This window comes from Rattus rattus, chromosome 17, assembly GCF_011064425.1.
Source record: "Rattus rattus isolate New Zealand chromosome 17, Rrattus_CSIRO_v1, whole genome shotgun sequence".
In the NCBI taxonomy this organism is placed as follows: domain Eukaryota; kingdom Metazoa; phylum Chordata; class Mammalia; order Rodentia; family Muridae; genus Rattus; species Rattus rattus.
This window is the reverse complement of record NC_046170.1, coordinates 31,143,590-31,162,696: the sequence shown is the minus strand read 5'-3', so window position 1 is coordinate 31,162,696 and position 19,107 is coordinate 31,143,590. Positions and strand designations below refer to the sequence as shown.

Below are 19,107 nucleotides of genomic sequence, written 5' to 3'. Positions count from 1 at the left end.
AGCTGTGTGAAGTTCTGCAGTTGTCTTGTAGACACCCAGTACATATCAGATGGAAATTCCTGGAAGGTTGTTGTCTCACACAATCCCAGGAAACACAGACCAATTTCCATAATTCAGTGAGGGATAATTGCAGAAGGTTGCTGAATACCACTGCCTTTCTGTTTTCAAGGAATTGGCAGCTCAGATTTGTTTGTTTTACTGATCTCCATAACCCTGCGATTGGGATTGTCTGCAAATGGGATGAGAGTCTTAAGACATCTCTTTGGACTCTGACTTTTTCTAGATGCCTAATCTTAATAAACTCACAAGAGGTCACATTCACAGACACATCCACACACACACACACGCACGCACGCAGCACACATTCTCAAGCCCAGCTGGAAACCCAATGTCTTTGTCTGAATCTGGCTCACTCCTGGGAAAACTGTGTCACTCTTCTCTTAAAACTAAAGACCCCCAATAGAAATCCTGGTAAGTACTTCTGTTAACAGCTGTACCAACAACAGGGACTCCTGGAGTGCCTGCAAAATATTAAGGACAATCAGGTCTGCAGCAAACTACCCTGGGTTAGCAGAATGTACTCACCATGCTTGAGAGAGAAGTGACAGGAAAAGTAATTACAGAAGGATGCGTTAGGGTCAGCATCACCAGAACCAAGTGTCGTCTCAGTAAGATACTGACTGACCTGCTTAGAGACAGGTCACACTACTTACACATTTACTGGAACATTAGTTAGGACTTAATTTCTTTCTTTATTGATTCTTAAAATTACATTCATTACTGAAAATGGGCTTAGCTGGGGTAGGATATATGTTTAGGTGGTAAAGTGCCTGCCACACAAGCATGACGACCTGTGTTAGATCCCTAGTGCCAGGCCTAGTGATCAGGCCAGTGTCTGTAGCCCTAGTACTGGAGTTGGGCAGAGGCAGGCTAGCCCAATCTGAGTTCCAGGTTCAGTGAGAGAGTCTGTGTCCAATCTCTCAATGGTATAATTGAGGAAGACACCAGAAGTTGACTTCTGCATGCATATGCATACAACACACACACACACACACACACACACACACACACAAGCGTGACAGCTTGATAGCTTGATAGACCTTTTAAAATTTCAGCTCCACAACCGTGACCTTGTATAAGGTTCACTTCTCCACTTACAAAATGGAGGTTATGCCCCTTTCCCATGGAGCTTCAGTGAGGCCCCTGCTGGCTCAGCATGGACAGTCCAGAACAAGTCCTAACACAGTAACGCCAGGGAAATCTTTCAATCTCAAATCAAATATCGGGACACTTGGGCTCGTTCCAATGTCTGTTGCCGAGTGAGCTAGTCTCCTTGCAAATGAGCTACTCCTGGCACTCGAGCCTTCATATAATTAGGAAAATGCTTTTGTTAGGTTTGCTTTTAAAGTCAGGAAAGCATGGCTATTTTGAGTGTACTCTAAGAGCTAGCAGGCCCCGTCCGCCCTTCCCAAGGTCTCCATTTCTTTCCACTGTATAATTAGATGAGCTTTTGTGAGTTGCTAAACGTGACTTCATGTTCACAGTTTAGAGCCCTCTGTCCAACTCAGAAGATACACTACATGATCTTACTCCCTTCCAGATGGAATCTTGTTGGCATAAAAATTAAAAGGGAAGCTTTTACACTTACGTGTATAAATACATCACTCTTGCAGGGTCAGAGGACAACCTGTGAGGGTCAGTTTTCTCTTTCCACTAAATAGGTTCTGGGGATCAAACCTAGGTTGTCAGGCTTGGCAGTAACTATCAGCCACCACTGAACTATTCCACATACTCAGAGATTTTTTTTGTTTGTTTGTTTGTTTTTTTAAATCCAGCATTCTAAATCTCATTTGAAATGGTCAATTAGGAGGGAGCTGCGGGTGCATAGTTTCCAGCTAATTAAGCATTTTGTGCTGCTCTGTAGGATAGCCATACACTTGTTACCCCCACATCGCATGCTCCTGTGGCTACCTCTGTCTTGTCTCAGTTAACACTGCCTGGCTCCAGCCCACTCTGACATGTCCTTCCCTTACATGAGTGACCCCAACTGGATAAAAGGATAGTTCTGGAGTATGGACATAGTCGTTCTTCTTCAAGAAATCAGGGCCGGTAGGAAACTAGAGGCTTACCCTGTAATGGCAGGTCATGGCTCCCCACCCCCTTGCTTTGAAGAATCAAAAGGTGTGGATAATTAACAAGTAGTGATAGAACCACTTCTAAAGAGCATATGGATCCTGCTCCAAACTGATAGTGATAGATTATGATGAGCAATCCATAGACGCTTCAGCTGACTTGTTTCACTTCCCTGTCTGGAACCCAGCTGGTCCGCACTTAGTAGGCCCCAAGACATAGTGGCTAATACGGGAAGTCGACACAGTGGACACTTGGAGCATTGGGCTAAATGCCTGGATTTAGACATGGATTCTTTTTTTTTTTTTTTCTTTTCTTTTTTTTGGAGCTGGGTACCGAACCCAGAGCCTTGCACTTGCTAGGCAAGCGCTCTACCACTGAGCTAAATCCCCAACCCCTAGACATGGATTCTTGAAGGAGTAGTTATACCAAACCCACGAGTGGAAAGGTAGATGCCGATGGCCCCTGACCACACATTCACAGTGCCTGCAGTGTTTCAGGTTGCAGTGTTAGGCTGATGCAGTCTGCATCTCTTGTCTTCTCACTCTACCCTTACTGACCTCGTGAGATTGGATAGCAGGACTCAGCATTAGCCACAGGTTACCGAGAAGCAAAAGGAAGGTTGCTGGGCATGAGACTAAATCCACAGCAAGTGATTAACTAGGGTTAAGTTGCCTAGGGCCATATTAAGCCAGAACGCATGTACCTTAGTTTTCTGCTGTCAGATTGTAAGCCCCTTGTTAGTTGGTCCTTATGCCTCTCCTGTTATTAAATGTGTTGCTCCCTTGCTCAGTCAAGTGACTTTGGTGACCTCTTTCAACTTTTGGAAATAAAATAGGACATTGCTCCCATGACTGGTTGTCCTTTTGAAGATACCAGATAGGACGACACTGTTACTTTCCGTTTCCCAGGACATTTCTCATTCCTCACAGCCACTTCCTGGGACAGCTCTGGGAGCCGAAACGTGCCCATGGTCTCCCATGTCTTTTACTCAGTTTCCCCAACTAAGTGTCTTTGACCTTCAGAAATGACCGCTTGTAGAAATAATTCAGGCCTGCTACAAAAACAAGGCAGTTCTTATGCTGCCAAGTGTCTCTGTCTTCATACGTTAAAGTTTGCAGAGCCCACACTGTCGTGTCTGAATTAAAATATCAACAAACCCTCCTGAACTGTCTACGAAGAAAAAAAAAGTCTTTGAATCGTTTCAGGCAAGAACTTTAAACCTAGTACTGAACACCCTAAAGCCCCCCATCCCCATTTGTGGGGGGTCTTTACTAACTTCTTTACCTGCTGTTTTTAAGTTAATTAATTCTGGCTTCCTAGTACCTGCTTTGAGCACCTGCAGAGCGTAATGGCCCTCCAGCAGGTGCTCCGTTCCCTGTGAGGGTCTGGGGTCAGGAGCTCTGGGCCTTTGGTTACCTTTTACTTCCTACAGATGCTGATTCATGTAATTGTGGGCATGATGTAATTTAGAGTCTCTGCAAATTACCAATGACCCAAATATGATGTACTCTGCAACTGTAGGTTTCCACTCTCCGGAGGCCCCATTAGTCACATCTTGTCATCTCCCCTAGAAATCAAGGCGGTGGAAAAGTAAGCGGGAGGGCTCCGACTCTGGCAACCGACCCATTAAGGCCGCTGGGAAGGTCATCATCCAGGATGTCTCGTGCCTCCTTCCTGTTCACAAGTCCCTGGGAGAGCTGTACATGTAAGTCCAAGGTCACAGATGACACCGAGCGCGTCCCTTAGGATCTGCGGGTCTTTGGATGATTTGGGGAAACACGGTGGGTGTGTTAGCTTTTTGTTGGTGACTCACAAATTACCAGACTGTGGCTTCATTTCCTACCTCACTGTCTCTGCAGGTCAGGTACAGGCTCTCACCTGACTGAAAGCATGACCTCAGCCCATAAATGGTCTCCTCCGATGCTCAGGGTCCAGCAAGCCAGTTTAAGTAGCTGGATTTAGACCCTTCTCATATTGTTAAATCCTTCTGTATTGAAAGACAGTAGGGAGTGGAGGCTGGCCTGTAGGTCCTCCAAGTCCTTGAACACATAACAGAATACTCCCAGCACAATACTTTTCTGATGGAAATCACAGTTGGTTTGCACATATTTAAATCCCAAACCTTGTGAACTCAACAGAAAGGCTGGTAGCTAATTAGTATTTCTCTTATTGCCGGCCTCCTGAAAGTGGTGGGTGTTTCTGGTCCCCCAGTGGGGAACCCACAGCTCTGTAGCACCAGATCTAATTAACCCTTCCCTCCCTGTCAGATAGAGGAGGTGTCGTGAGTGACAACCAAAGAGGCATTTTCTAGGCTGTTAAATCAGGAGGAATTCTTGGGAAATTCGAGTAGAAACCTTCTTAGTCTTTTCTGTTTTAATTTCAGATTGAATGTGAACGATACTCAGGAGACCTGTCAGAAGAATGCTACTTCTGCCATGCTTGTTGGAAGGAAGGATCTCGTCCAGGTATTGTCATTCCCTGCTGCCGAGGCTCTGGCCTTGACAGTTGTCAGTTAGTGATGCTAATAGCATGTGCCCCCTATTTGAAGTTTCTTTTTTATTTTCTTTGACAGCCTGTAGGACTCAGCAGCCTCCCTCTCCTCCCTGGTCCCCTGTCCCCTATCCCCTCTCCTCCTCCTCTTCTTCCTCCTTCTCCCTCCTCCTCCTCTTCCTTCTCCTCCTTCCTCCTCCTCCTCCTTCTCCTTCTCCTCCTTCTTCTTCCTCTTTTCTCTCTGTCTCTGTCTCTGTCTCTGTCTCTGTCTCTGTCTCTCTGTCTCTCTCTCTGTCTCTCTCTCTCTCTCTCTCTCTCTCTCTCTCTCTCTCTCTCCCTGGAACTTCTTCTGCAGAGCAGGCTGGCCTCTAGCTCAGATCTGCCTGCCTCTGCCTCTTGAGTACTGGGATTATAGGGAAGCCCCACCACTGCCACCTGTGGGTAATTTTTTAAAATTGTGGGAAGATCCTGAAGTGGCTTTTTTTCTTAAACTTTGTATTTCAATGCCACCGTGATTATTGTCACCTAAATTTGAGGATCTGTACCTTTGTCATTTCACCTCAATTACTTTTTGAAACTTTTAAAAAATATTTCATAAGGTTTACCAGAATGTACTTCAAGGTAGAGATGTTCAGTTTTAAGATATGACTTCAGGGGGCTGGAGAGATGGAGAGGTGGCTGGAGCGTTGGCTGCTCTGATAGAAGGCCAATTCCCAGCACTCCAGTTCCAGGGGATCCAGCCCCCTCTTCCGTCCTCCTCTGGCACCAGGCATGTGCATGATAATCAGACCCGAAGGCAAAACACTCATGCTTTTAACATAGTAGTAAATATTTAAGTAATAATATATGACAACATTTATAAGATGTCAGCTTCCTTCATCTCTGTGGTTCTCATGGCTTGTTCTCTTTTATTGAGACTCCGTCTGCACATCACGAGTCTGCCCACTTAAAATGTGATACTCAGTGTATCTAGTGTTGTCAGAGCTCTCATTAGAAACTGCTCAGAGTGTTTTTATCATCCATAGAAGAAACCCTTGTCCTTCAGTCGGTTCTTCCCATCAGTCCTGGGCAACCGCCAACTGCTTCCTGTCTTTCTTTCTCTCTGTTCTCTAGTTGATTGCTAGACTGAGCTTTGGAAGTGACAAGCAGGTCTCCCAGCAGCTCACTGCTTTCCCTCATAACTAAATGAATCAACACTAAGGCCTTTTCTTGATTTTCATTTGATTAAAAACATCCCTAAGATTTCCATTCATCTAGTAATGAATATCACATCATCTCTCCCGGAAACCCTTTAAAGAAAAACTCCCTCATGGATTTAATCTATTTCTGTCAGCCCCACCCACCAGACTGAACACTAAGAAGGCAAAAAATGAGCTAATAGGAACAGCGTGGAATTTACAGTGGAGGCCAAGGCCAGCTCAGAGTCCTAGAAAACACCCCAGGCAAGTTATCTCAGGCCCTCAGCCTTTGAGGGAGTTTATAGTGTGAGAACCAGAAGAATTTCCCCCATGGGGTTGGTGAGATCAGTGAAGGCTGCTCCATAGTCCCAAAGAACAGAACATTCTCTCAGTGGGGGGTTCTCTCCCTCTTCCTTATTCTCTTCTGCACCTCTCTGTTCTCTCTCTCTCTCTCTCTCTCTCTCTCTCTCTCTCTCTCTCTCTCTCTCTCCCTTCTCTCCTCTCCCCTCCCTCCTTTTCTTTTCCCTCTCCCTAGCTCCTCCTCCCCCTCCCCCAGTGCTTTTCTGACAGAATTGGTATAGAAGGCTAGACCAGTCTCAGTGATGGGGAGACTCTTGTCTTCAGGCACTCCCTGCTTGACTTCTGGGCCCTAGCACTTTTTCTGTGTGTGATCCCCAGCAAGCTGCTCAGGCTTTTTGAGCCTCAGGGTCCCTGCTATAAAATAAACAATGCAATACTTCTGACTTCATTAGATAATAAAAGAAGTAAACTTTGTGGGGTTGGGGATTTAGCTCAGTGGTAGAGTGCTTGCCTAGCAAGCGCAAGGCCCTGGGTTCGGTCCCCAGCTCCGAAAAAAAAAAAAAAAAAAAAAAAAAAGAAGTAAACTTTGTGACTTCTAGCCGTCTGGTCACTGGAAATGCCTGCTTTCTGTATTGTATATTTCCACAGCTGTTCAGCGATTGTTGTTTGTGACTTGATGATGTTTAAAGACAGAAATTACCTGAGTGACAATGAGTGCTCCAAGAATTTTATTGTTTTTCTTCCTGCCTTTGATAAAGATATGCTTCCTGTTTTGTGTCCCTCACATTTACCAGAGAAACAAATGCAAGGGCGCCCTTCTGTGGAAGCCCTTTAGGAAATGTGCGTTATGGAGGGAGACACTAACACAACTCAATTGTCAGCTGCGGCAGAACACCTGTCCTGCTGTCTCTCCTTGGAGAGAGACTTGTACGTCGCTTTCAGCATGTTGCCCTCACGCTAGTATTTTACACATCTAATGTTTGCCTTTCGGCGTTTGTATTTACTTGCTCATCTCAAATTATAGACTTGATTCAAAGTTTGTGTCTTCTTCCTTTTGGGTTTAGAGTAGTGTATTCCAGGTAGTGGGCACAATGATTGTATTGCTTTTCCCGAGCCAAACAAAACAGAAGAGATTTTCCAAAAGTAATATTCAATTTTCTGAAGGGTCTCAAGGGGTTGGGGCTCTTTCTGATGGGCAGTGAAGGCCTTGGGTTTAATAGGCATTTAATGGACATTCGTGCGGTGATTCTAAGCCCCGTAAGGTTTGAGGCCTGGGTGACTATCAGACTTCCTGTCAACATAAACAAAGCCAAGGTTGTTTAGTTCTTGGCCTGTTCTTTAGCTTCAAGAGGGCCCTAAAACTTTCGTAATGGAGGTGACAGTGTTCTCTAGCCATTGCACAAAGACCAGGTCCTCAGTGGGTTGTGGACTGCTCTGCTCTCTGCCAATCCAGTTCACCAGTGAAGCATCAGAAGAGGCCAAGAGTGCCGAAGAGCTGGCCCCTTGAGTTGTGATACTGTTATTCTCTGAAGCTTGCTTAATGGAAGGTTTTCCTTACTTATTTTAGTTTGAGGAGATGGGGTTTGCCGTGTAGTGTAGGCTAGGGTAAAACTCACTGTGTAGTCTCCCCTCCAAGTCTTGGCCATCTCAGCCTGCCAAGTGCTGGGGTTGCACCCTCCACGTTTGGCTTTTAGTGCAAGTTTTAGGTTAGTGTTCCTCAGTTTTACAGTATCCTCAGTCGCTGAGGGCCCTGTTAACACATCATCTGTGCTGCAGTAAATCTGAGTGGGGCCTAGAATTCTGCCAGCCCCAGCTTTCTCCACCCTTGTAGTGAGGTTTCAGGCCGTAAGAAGAGGGTAGACAGATGGGCCCCTTTGCAGTTTCTGTTCATTTCTTCAGTGGTTTGAATTGAGCATCTTTTTCTTTGGTCCTTCTAGGTTTGGTCACTGGCTACAGTAGCCACAGACCTTTGCCTTGGTCCGAAGTCTGACCCAGATTTGGAAACACCTTGGGCTCGACATCCATTTGGGCGACAGCTGCTGGAGTCCCTGTAGGTTCTGAGAGCTAAAAGTGAGGAAAACGAGTGGAGGGGGTTGTAAGTCTGTAAACACATGAAATGTTCCCATGGCGGTGAGGGGAGCAGAGGCCAGAGGTGTGAAGGGAGGAAGGCCCTTTGCTTTTATCACAGAAATGGCCTTTGTGTAGAATGAACTTCTGGCAGCATGAGGCATTAAGTAACATCTGTCACTCACAAGAGTTTGAAACCCTTCCAGTCCAGTGCTCATTAGAGTACTTTAGGCCTTCACTCACACCATGGGGTCCACGGACCTGTGGGCTCTGGAGATGGTGAGTGTGTCTTCATGGTACTGTGTGGTTTGGCCCATGGGAACAAGGGTAGAAGTGTGTGCTGGTATTCACATTCTACCAATACGAGGACCCTGTTTGACAGCTCATAAAAGCATCAGACTTATGTCCACTGTATTACTCCAAAGCACAGCAAGTCAGATCGTATAAAGTCATGTTTAAGGCAGTAAGTAAGCCACTCAAGTGTTAGTCCTCACTGGGAGGCTCAGGGCCCGGGCAGAGAAACCCCCGCTGCTTCAGGTTGAGGTTGGCTTCTCTGCTGGGGAGGCCAGACCTGGAGCAGCTGATTGTGCTCCCATTGCCTGGTCCTTAAGGCAGGGGCTGTAAAGCTTGCATACTTAGCTTACACAGGCCTCAGGACAGAACCCTCTCAGTCCATAAGCTCACATTCTAGCCTGGTGCCCCTGAGAGACAGGGGAAGGAAACTGAAGGTAAATGTACTCCTCCTCATTCTTACTTAATCAGGAACCAGACATGCCCTGCTGACCCAGTGTTCTCTGAGCGTCTCTGTGTAGTATAAAGTCAAAGAAAGGACCCATATAGAAACTTACCACAAAGATGGGGTTTTTCCTGGAGCTGGGGTGACAGAGAGCATGAGGGTGTGTGGACTGCCTCTCTCAGTTGCTCGGTCAGTCTGTTTGGTTCTGCAGAAGCTGTGCTGTATTAGAGCCCATGCCGGAAAGCCAAACAGGCTTTCAGATTCCTATCTAGGTTGTTACTAACAAAAATAAGTGGGGGCCACCTCACAGTTGGTGTGATCTGTAGGAAGCCCTGTTTCTGAGGTCGTCAAGGGGAGGGTGGAAAATCCTCTAGTTTTATGGCTGTAAGAGTCCTCCCTCCTTTCCTCCCCTTGGCTTTTTTCCCCCTCCTATATTTTGCAGACTGGCTCACTATTGCCGACTCCGAGATGTTCAGACCTTGGCTATGCTCTGCAGCGTGTTTGAAGCCCAGTCCCGGCCTCAGGGGTTACCAAACCCTTTTGGGCCTTTCCCTAATCGGTCTTCTAATTTTGTGGTGTCCCACAGTCGATACGTGAGTTCATGGTCTTCTGCCTTCCCTTGAGGTCTGTTTGCTCCCCAAATGTAACTTTGACATGGCACAGTGTTCTGATGCCAGTGTGTGTTCCTCCTCCCTTCTAGCCCAGCTTTACCTCCTCGGGGTCCTGCTCCAGCATGTCGGATCCAGGGTTCAACACCGGTGGCTGGAGCATAGGTTGGTGAGGGAATCACACAGTCCACACCGGACTTTGGCTGTTGAGGGCTGTTCACATAGAAGCTTAGTGCACCTTCTCCATCTTTCCTCTCTAAGTGTTGTATCAGGGACAAGCAAGGCATGGCCATGCATGCTGAATGCATTCGGTTTCTGGGAGGTCTTTGAGCTGCTTGGGTTTGCTTGAAAAGCTGCAGTGGGGCTTACGTCATAAACCACAGTAACCTATCCTTTATCCTCCACGTGCCTTATCCACGTGCCTCTTTCCCATGGTCATCTGCCACCTCCACCATCCATTTTTCCCCTTCTGTCCTTTCAGTGGAGAGAAAGAAAGCTGGCCTGAAACCAGGTGGCCATAGGGTTTGTTGAATGAAGTAAATATCTTTGAATTTCCTGGATTTAAAAAAATTGAGACTGAGCATAGTAGTGCATACCTTTATATGGAGGCAGAGGCAGGCAGATCTCTGTGAGTTCAAGGCCACTTTGCTCTAAAAAGCGAGTCAAGGAAAGCCAAGGGTTGTTTTAAACAGAAAAAAAAAAAAAAAAAAAAAAAAAGATTTGTTTTTTGGAAATGATCTTAATTTTTGTGATTTTAAAAGTAATACATTAGGGTTGGGGATTTAGCTCAGTGGTAGAGCGCTTGCCTACCAAGCGCAAGGCCCTGGGTTCGGTTCCCAGCTCCGAAAAAAAAAAGAAAAAAAAAAAAGTTAGAAAAAATAGTACATTAGCCAGGTGTAGTAATATACAGCTGTAATCCCAGCTTCTTAGGAGGCTGAGATAAAGGCTTACCCTGCCCAGGAATCTGAGTTTGGACAACATAGCAAGACCCTGCCTCTTAGAAAATAATCCCAGCACTCAGGATGTAAAGGCAAGAGGATTGGGAGTTTAAGGCTAGCCTGGGCTACACAGAAGATCTGTATGCACACACACACACACACACACACACACACACACACACACACACACCCCCCTATTCTAGAACATGCCTGTCCAGTAAAGAACAAAAACTATCAGAGAAAAAAAAGGATTACTATCTCAGTGTCTCTCACTTAAATACACTCGCGCGCGTGTGTATGTGTGTGTGTTAGTCATTTGGGCTGTGCTATTTTGTGTTCTTTGATTTCTTATCACGGGGGTTTTCTCATGACATTTAGCAGGCCTTTATTCATTGCATCAAATCCTACTATGTCCCTACGTCATAATTTGCTTGGCTATCATGTGTACTTAGTGGGCTCTCTTGGGGGTAAATGCACACAGAGGTAGACTAGGGAAGAGCACCGTAGGGCTCTGTTCCTCAATCTTCAGTTTGGTGTATTTGGCTTCCAGAGAATCCAGTGGACACGCAATGGGGCGTGGGGGCCGGGAAAGGCTTCCTATTTCTGTGACTCCTGATGGCCATCTCTCTCCTCTTTCACGTTTCCTTAGCAGGAAGAGAAACAGAACACATATCTTCACCTTGGGGGGAGTCTTCACCAGAGGAGCTCCGCTTTGGGAGTCTGACCTACAGTGACCCCCGTGAGCGGGAGCGAGACCAGCATGATAAAAACAAAAGGTAGCCACCTTCTCTGAGGAGGGTTGCTACCTTCTCCTATGGCAGCTACAGAATGCTCGCTCAGCTTCCAAATCAAACTCTGGCTTCAAGAAGGTGGGGTTTAAGATTAAATGCCATTAGGTGGTGAGCTCCCTTTTCTCCTAAGGAACTGATGGGACTTTTGGGTTTATCCAGGCTCCTGGACCCTGCCAATACCCAGCAGTTTGATGACTTTAAGAAGTGCTACGGAGAGATCCTCTACCGATGGGGTCTGCGAGAGAAGAGAGCAGAAGTGCTGAAGTTTGTGTCCTGCCCTCCTGACCCTCACAAAGGGATCGGTGAGTGTGACTTTAACTCCTCCTGGTGCTGGTAGGAAGGCCCTGGGCTCTATTGCCACAACCTTAGGGTGGGAAGGTTGCGCTCGTTTGTAGACAGAAGATTCTAAAGTGTTTGAGTCTGTTCTGAGCTTCTGAAAAAGGCAGATATACATACAGTCACTACAGGACTCACTTTCTATCGTCGCAGCGTGTCTTGGACACAGTGCTCAGTGTGGTCAGGGATAGCGATGATGAATCATCCAGTTACTGCTTGTCCAGCCATGGTAAGCACAGTGGAGCCCATGGCAGAGTAGAGAGGAAATAGAAGCAGTTAAACACTATGGTAACTGTATTTGGGCTCAGGGCTTAAGAGCACTGGTTGTTCTACTAGAGGAACTGGGTTCAGTTCCCATCACCCACGTGGTGGCTCACTTTGGTCCATAACTCGCCCAGGGGATCTGAAGCCCTCGCAGTGCTCTGTGGGGACTGCATACAAACGCACAGGCACCACAACATCCATATACATAAGAAGAAAGTAGACTCAGCCGGGCACTCGGGAGACAAGCGGATCTCTGGGAGTTTTGAGGACAGCCTGGTTTACAGAGTGAGTTCCAGGACGCCAAAGCTATACAGAGAAACCCTATCTTGAAAACAAACAAAAAGGAATAGATTCAGCCATGCAGTGGTGGCATATGCCAGCACTTGGGAGGCAGGTGGATGTCTGAGTTTGAGGCCAGCCTGGCCTACGGAGTGAGTTCCAAGATAGCCAGGGCTACATAGTGGGACCCTGTCTTAAAAACAAACAAAAACAAGTAGACCTAGTGTCACTGCTGACAACTTAGACATGGATTGAGCAAGAGAAACGGAGCTTTAGTGATTCCCTGGGTTTCCAGCTAATGGGCTGAGCACATAACAGTGTCATAGCCACAGACAGAAACAAATGAAGGACGCTGGAGCTCAGGGTCTCCGGGGTGTCACAAGCGGGACTCTGAAGAGTCACATGGTCAGTCAGATGTGATCTGGGTCTCGGGAGGTTGTACTGAGCTGGAGCTGGTGATGTGGGGACCACCCCTCTACAGTTGGTAGGTCAGCCTGTTAGAGTGCGTGTGTTATCTAGGCATAGTGAGATAGCCTTTCTTTAGGCCCAGCACTCAGAAGGACGAGGCAGGAGGATCTCTGTGAGTTTGAGGCCAGCTAGGGGGTACATAGTGAGACCTTGTCTCAAAAAAGTAAAAAGAGTGTATTTATATGGGAGCTGAGGGTGGAAAGGAAGAACCAGGGAGCACAGTTGAGGGCTCCCAGCCTTGGCCCTTAGAGAAGTGAGCACTCGGTGTCCAAGAGGAAGGTGAGGACTCAGATGAGACTGCAGTGAGCTGGGAGAAGCCCGACTGCTGTGGAGAGATGAAGCAGAGGTTCCCTACAGAAGACAGTGGAGGACTCCAGGGGGAGTGACCTCACACTGTCCCCTCCTCCCTAGAGCTCGGCAAGCCTCTGCACAGGGAGAAGTAACGTTGGCAATAAATTAGAAGCTGGGAAATGGACAAGTTATCGGCAGCTGAGTTAGGGCCCGAGCAAACCCTGAGCTTTTAGTCAGAAAACAGGCCATTACAGAATCCTGCATGGCTTAGGAGTCAAGACTACCTGGGCCTCCAGGAGGAACTCAGATGAAATTTAAAAGCTGGTCTTGTTTGATGGAGGATGCTCAAGTGACCCCTCCCGGTTGCTGACCAGCAAACCATAAGCTTGTTCTGGAGAGAACAGAAGCACATTTGCAGATCGCTCCAGCCACCATTGTGAATGCAGAAAGATTGGGGACCTAGAGGTGACCTAGAAGCTTCCAGCAAGAGAAAGCAGTTCATGTGAAGGAAGAGAAAGTGCCTGACGACCGACCCTGGGAAACTCCATGACCAGGCAGCAGGCTCTCCAGAAGTCTCAGGAAAAGCATTTCTAACCTAGAATTCTGAGCCCTTTCTCAGCCATGAACAAAGGAAACTTAGAGTGTATCTAAGAAGCAGGGCTAGTTCAGTCCAGGAACTGAAGGGACCAGAAAACTGATGGACGATGCTCACTATGACAGACCTAGAGAGAGATTGGAGCCCTGGCTCCAAGGAGAGAAGATGAAAAAAAATAATTCAATCTTTTTACTGTTGAGTGTATTTATAGAAGACACAGACATCTGAGGGAGAGTTTAGCGATGAATTATTGATAAGTACATAGCAAACTAAGCAAATGAAAGAATGAGGCAGTTACTAATTCTGGGAAAAACAAAATGTGCAAGAAAGGAAACGTGTCATAGACATGGCTTGGATAATGTTTGCTTAGGTAAATAATGTATGAGCCAAATGTGGTCTAGCCACAACAGAGCTAGGGAAGACAGAGCCAGGTGCTGCTGACTGTGGTGGGGGAGACTGCATGGAGAAGGAGCCTCCACGCTGGGAAGCCAATAGGCAATGCTTGGCTATGATACTTAAGCATTCACTTTGTGTTGGGCACGGTGGACAAACCTTTAATCTGGCTCTTGGGATGCAGAGGCATGTAGGCCTCTGAGCTCTAGACCAGCCTGGACTACACAGTGAGTTTCCTAATAGCTAGGGGTACATAGAGAGATCCTGCCTCAGATGGATGGATGGATGGATGGATGGATGGATGGATGGATGGATGGATGGATGGATAGAGAGGGAGAGTTAGTTTGATTTTTGCCAACCTTGACAGCACATAACACACTAAAACTGGAAGACCTATACATAAGGTTAGCAAGGAAGATAAATTCATAAAGCATTTACTGTTTTGTTTTTTTGTGGGGTGCATTTGGGGAACTTGGGGGGTTGAGACAGTGTCTCTCTACCTGGCTGTGACTGTCCTGGAATTCACTATGTAGACCAGACTGGCCTCAAACTCACAGAGATCTGCTTCCCTCTGCTTCCTGGGTGCTGGGACCAAAGGCACGAGCCACCATATCTGGCTGCATTTCCTGTTTTCAGTCAGTACATCATGGGGATACCAGCATGTCAATTGTTGGGGTTTAAATCTCGGCCCACGCCCAGACAGAACACTCCAAGCCAACATGGTTCCAGGTGGAGAGGTTTAATGAGAGAAGAAGAGGAGAAGGTGAGAGGAAAGGCCGGCCATGAGCATGTGGAGGGAAGAGGGCGGGGTAGGGAGAGAAGGGACAGAGGGGAAGAGCAGGGAAGAGAAGAGCAAGGAGCAAGAGAGGAGTAAGAGAAAGAGGAGGGGCAAGCTGCCCCTTTTATAGTCAGGCATACCTGGCTGTTGCCAGGCAACTGTGGGGCGGAGCATACCTGGCTGTTGCCAGGTACCTGTGGGGGTGGAGCTTAGACAGATACCAACATCAATGATTACTGCAGCGTGATTTTCAATAGCTAAGTTATAGCACCAACCTAGGTGTCCATCAGAGGAGTGGGTAAAGGGTACGGGGCTGGAAAGACAGCTCAGTGGTTCAGAGGACTCAGGCTCCTGCAGAGGACCTGGTTCAGTTCCCAGCACCCACATGGCAGATTACAACTGTCTGTAACTCCGAGATTCTGACACACTACACAGACATACAGGCAGGCAAGATAGCAATACAAATAAGATAAAAATAAATTCTTAAAGGAAAAAGAAAATGTGGTGTATAACTCAATGGAATTGCATTCAGCCATAAAGAATGATTGGTGTCATTGCAGGGAAACTGATGCCCCTGGAGATTATCCTTTTAAGTGACCTAATTCCGGGTCTAAAAACGAGCATCCCATGCTGCCTCTGACTTGTGGATTCTAGATTTTAGTGTGCATAGAACATGTATGTCTGTGACGTGATAGTAGAAATGACTCCTAAGGGACACAGGAGTGGGATGGAGAGGAGGGGGTGGGAGACACGGGATGGAATAGGCCCCGAAGTGCATCCTGTGTTTGTGGGACCCACCCTTATGAAATACAGACTCGTTTCCAGAGAGTAGGGGAGTGGGCTTTGTAAAGTGGTCTTTAGAAAGAGACCGTGAACAAAAACAGCAGAACAGCTAGGTAAGGTCACCTCTAGTGCGTGGCAGGGAATGCTGGGCTTTGATAAGATTCATAAAATATTTGTATGTTGTATGTATCTCTAGTTTCCATTTGAAAAAATAAACCAGAGCAATATTTGTAAGAGTTGACACTAAATAGCCAAGTTATTTTAGTAAGCCGCGCCTAGGTATGCATGCTTGAAGGAATAGAGAGATACAAAATTCTATTTTGACAGTGTGGATTTTTTTTTTCAAAGCTTCTAAATACAAGAGAATGTACCAGGAAGAGATTGATGATAGCCGGGAACAATTTGTCTTTTGAAATTAGTTTTTAGGAAAACATGAGTCACGTAGATACAGAGCTGATGTATGGGCTACCAGTCAGCCAAAGCCTTGTTGACATCTCCTGCTCTGGAGCACCATGCAAGGCTGCAGGCGACAGAAGGAAGTGTGTGTGTGTGTGTGTGTGTGTGTGTGTGTGTGTGTGTGTGTGTCACTATAACACACACACACGCGTGCACGCGCTCAACTGACAGAGCTTGAAATATGAGACAGATAAATGATATTAGAAACTATTGTTGCCAGGTGTGAGAATGCACAGGAACTCGGGGCTGGTCTTAGCTACATATTGAGTTTGACAGCATGAGCCCCTGTGTCAAAAAACAACATTAAAAACCAAAACAGAAAGAGAATTAATATATATCCTAGGATCAATAAAAACAGTATCACAGGATCATAGAAAGGAAGCAAGAGGGATGTGAAAGAGACTAAAACATTAACATAAGTGGTGGCTGCAGACTGGACAGAGGAGTCAGCCCATGTGAATTTGGAGGAAGCCGCACACCGAGGAGTACGGGGTCAGCTAGTGCTGGAGGCTCCCAAGACCACAGTCATCTCCCTACACTGGGAAGCCCGGTCTGCTCTCTGTTCTGTGTGTAAGTGTCACCAGATCCGCAGACACAAACAGTCTACTGAGTCAGCCCAATGTGGTTGCACGAACCTGTAGTTCTAGCACTTGACATCTGGAGAGGAAGAGGAGTCTGAGGCCAGCCTGTGTTCTGTAGCAAGAGCAGGGTTGATGCAAAACAGAAACAAACACAAGAAAGGAGGGAGGTATTCAGGACCTGAGAGGAGTTTGTTCCCACAGGGAGAATTCCTTCGATAAAGATTTAGATCTGCCCACGTAACGTTTCTTTAAATTAAAAAGATATTGATTTTTTAATTTAGTTATATTTTAAAATCTGGTTCTTTTTTTAAGATTAAAAAAGTTATGTGTATGTGCCTCAATGAGTTTATACCAAGGAGCTGAAAGTGAAACGCACTTTTGATGGGGATCCTCCAGCTGGCTTTGCTCCGCAGGGCAGGTGTCCAGTGGGCAGGTGCTGTGGCTAGTTCACAGTTTCAGCTTGTCCAGGTGTCACTAGGAGGGGAAAAGAGCTGAGGATATTTGCAAAAAACAGGGTCACGGGTTGGGGATTTAGCTCAGCGGTGGAGCGCTTGCCTCCCGAGGCGCAAGGCCCTGGGTTGGTCCCCAGCTCCGAAAAAAAAAAAAAAAAAAAAAAAAAAAAAAAAAAACATGAACTTAGTCAGGTTGGCAAGAGAGGAAGTCCAGTCAAAAAGGGCAGATAGATTAAAGAAGCAGGTTGGCGGGTTGGGGATTTAGCTCAGTGGTAGAGTGCTTGCCTAGGAAGCGCAAGGCCCTGGGTTCAGTCCCCAGCTCCGAAAAAAAGAATTTAAAAAAAAAAAAAAAGAAGCAGGTGGACAACAGAGGCAGGTGGAAAACAAAGACAGGTGGACAACAGGTGGGTGGACAACGGGTGGACAACAGAGGTGGGTGGACAACAGAGATGGGTGTGGACTAGAGTGGGCAAAAGGCCAGAGAGAGCTGTTGAGGTCTGATCTGTTGCTACATATTGTAATACTAAATTCTGTACCCAAGGTCTAGGCCTACAAGTGAATTCGCACATTTACCAGCTTCTGTTGTACACACCTTGTTCCTTAGTTTAAAGCTATTGGTTAAATAAAAATGGCTACAGCCAAATGGAGATTTTGTTTTTATTGTTTGTTTTTTTAAATATATATGAGTACACTATAGCTGTCCTCAGACACACCAGAAGAGGGCATCAGATCCCATTACAGATGGTTGTGAGCCACCATGTGGTTGCTGGGAATTGAACTCAGGACCTCTAGAAGGGCATTTGGTACTGAGCCATTTCTCCAGCCCTAGTAAATGAGTTTTGGAGTTACCTGGTTGACCAGGTTGACCAGGAGAAAGAAAAAGTATGAGGATGAGGGAGAAAAGAGGAAAGACTGACAGGACCCTGAGAAGAGTAGATATCCTTACTAGCCAGACCCAGTCTGCCTTTCTTAAAACCAAGCTGATATTGCCTGCCTCTTGTCCACCCGTTTCCAGAGTTCGGTGTGTACTGCAGTCACTGCCGGAGTGAGGTCCGTGGCACCCAGTGTGCCATCTGCAAAGGCTTCACGTTCCAGTGTGCCATCTGCCACGTGGCTGTGCGTGGTTCATCCAACTTCTGCCTGACCTGTGGACACGGCGGCCACACAAGCCACATGATGGAATGGTTCCGGACCCAGGAGGTGTGTCCCACTGGGTGTGGCTGCCACTGCCTGCTGGAGAGCACCTTCTGAACTTAAATGGACGATGACACTTCCAGAAATCCCGGAGGACTCCATAAATGCCGGAGAAGGCTCTCTGCTGCTGTGGTGGAAAGTTCTAGAACCAGGGTCATCCTCTGATCTAGGATGGAGAATAGTCCTGTCACAGCTTCTGCTCCCGAGCCTTTGTGTTCCCTTCTCTGGCTGTCTGGGCATGGATGGTGCCAGAAGGAAGGGTGGCACACACAGCTGACCTCCTGCACTGTCTGTTGAGTCCACAGTGGAGGTTTTCATGAGGAAAAGCACCTGTTTCCAGAGCCACCAGAGCCAGCATCAGCCTTCAAGATGCTGTCCTTGAAGCAGGACTGGGCTCTCCGGATGCCAGTACAAAGACACACACCAGCTGCAACACGGCCTCCAGAGCCAAAAGACACTGGCTCTTAGTGTCACAGCAAGAGCTGTGGGATCTGTGACTCTAGGAGTTGACACCTTGATGATAGCCTTATAAAGTACAGTACTAAAGTGTAATATATGACGGACATACATACTTACGTCCAGCGTTCTTTTCCTTGGTACAGGGCTTGAACTCGGTGCCTTGCACATACTGGTTAGCAGCCATACCACTGAGTTACATTTCAGCCCCTAAGAATTCTCAAGATAGATGTTTTCTGTTTCTCTCCATCTGCTTTACTTTGACCAATAAAACTTTATACTTGTTTGAGAGAGAGAGGAGAGGAGAGGAGAGGAGAGGGAGGGGGGGGGGGGGGGGAGAGAGAGAGAGAGAGAGAGAGAGAGAACGAGAGAACAGTGACTCTCATAGTGACTTACTTGTACAGCATTGTACTGCTGATTGAAGTTTTGGACAGGACTAGAATTAGTCCCATGACTTCTAAAGGAAATGCCATTTGACTTTGATCATCTGACAGAGGAAACAGAATCTGACATTAAGGTTCTCTTTAACCACAAGAGTCT

The 19,107-nt window shown here is 46.8% G+C and overlaps 1 protein-coding gene across 6 annotated transcripts in view; it reads left to right on the top strand.

Moving 5' to 3' along the window:
* Positions 1-18,856, top strand: part of Wdr59 (WD repeat domain 59) — a 66,668-nt gene extending 47,812 nt beyond the window's left edge. For 3 of the 6 annotated variants that reach the window (XM_032887514.1, XM_032887516.1, XM_032887515.1), the window contains 8 exons: positions 3,705-3,838; positions 4,517-4,598; positions 8,039-8,151; positions 9,347-9,497; positions 9,605-9,676; positions 11,090-11,226; positions 11,401-11,543; positions 17,933-18,856. In XM_032887514.1, the coding sequence (XP_032743405.1) occupies positions 3,705-3,838; positions 4,517-4,598; positions 8,039-8,151; positions 9,347-9,497; positions 9,605-9,676; positions 11,090-11,226; positions 11,401-11,543; positions 17,933-18,168 (1,068 nt within the window). In that variant the 3' untranslated portion in view covers positions 18,169-18,856. Of the gene's footprint in view, positions 1-3,704; positions 3,839-4,516; positions 4,599-8,038; positions 8,152-9,346; positions 9,498-9,604; positions 9,678-11,089; positions 11,227-11,400; positions 11,544-17,932 lie in introns of all 6 variants that reach the window. The other 3 variants (XM_032887517.1, XM_032887512.1, XM_032887513.1) reach the window with 2 other exon arrangements.
* The last annotated feature ends 251 nt before the right edge of the window (positions 18,857-19,107 follow it).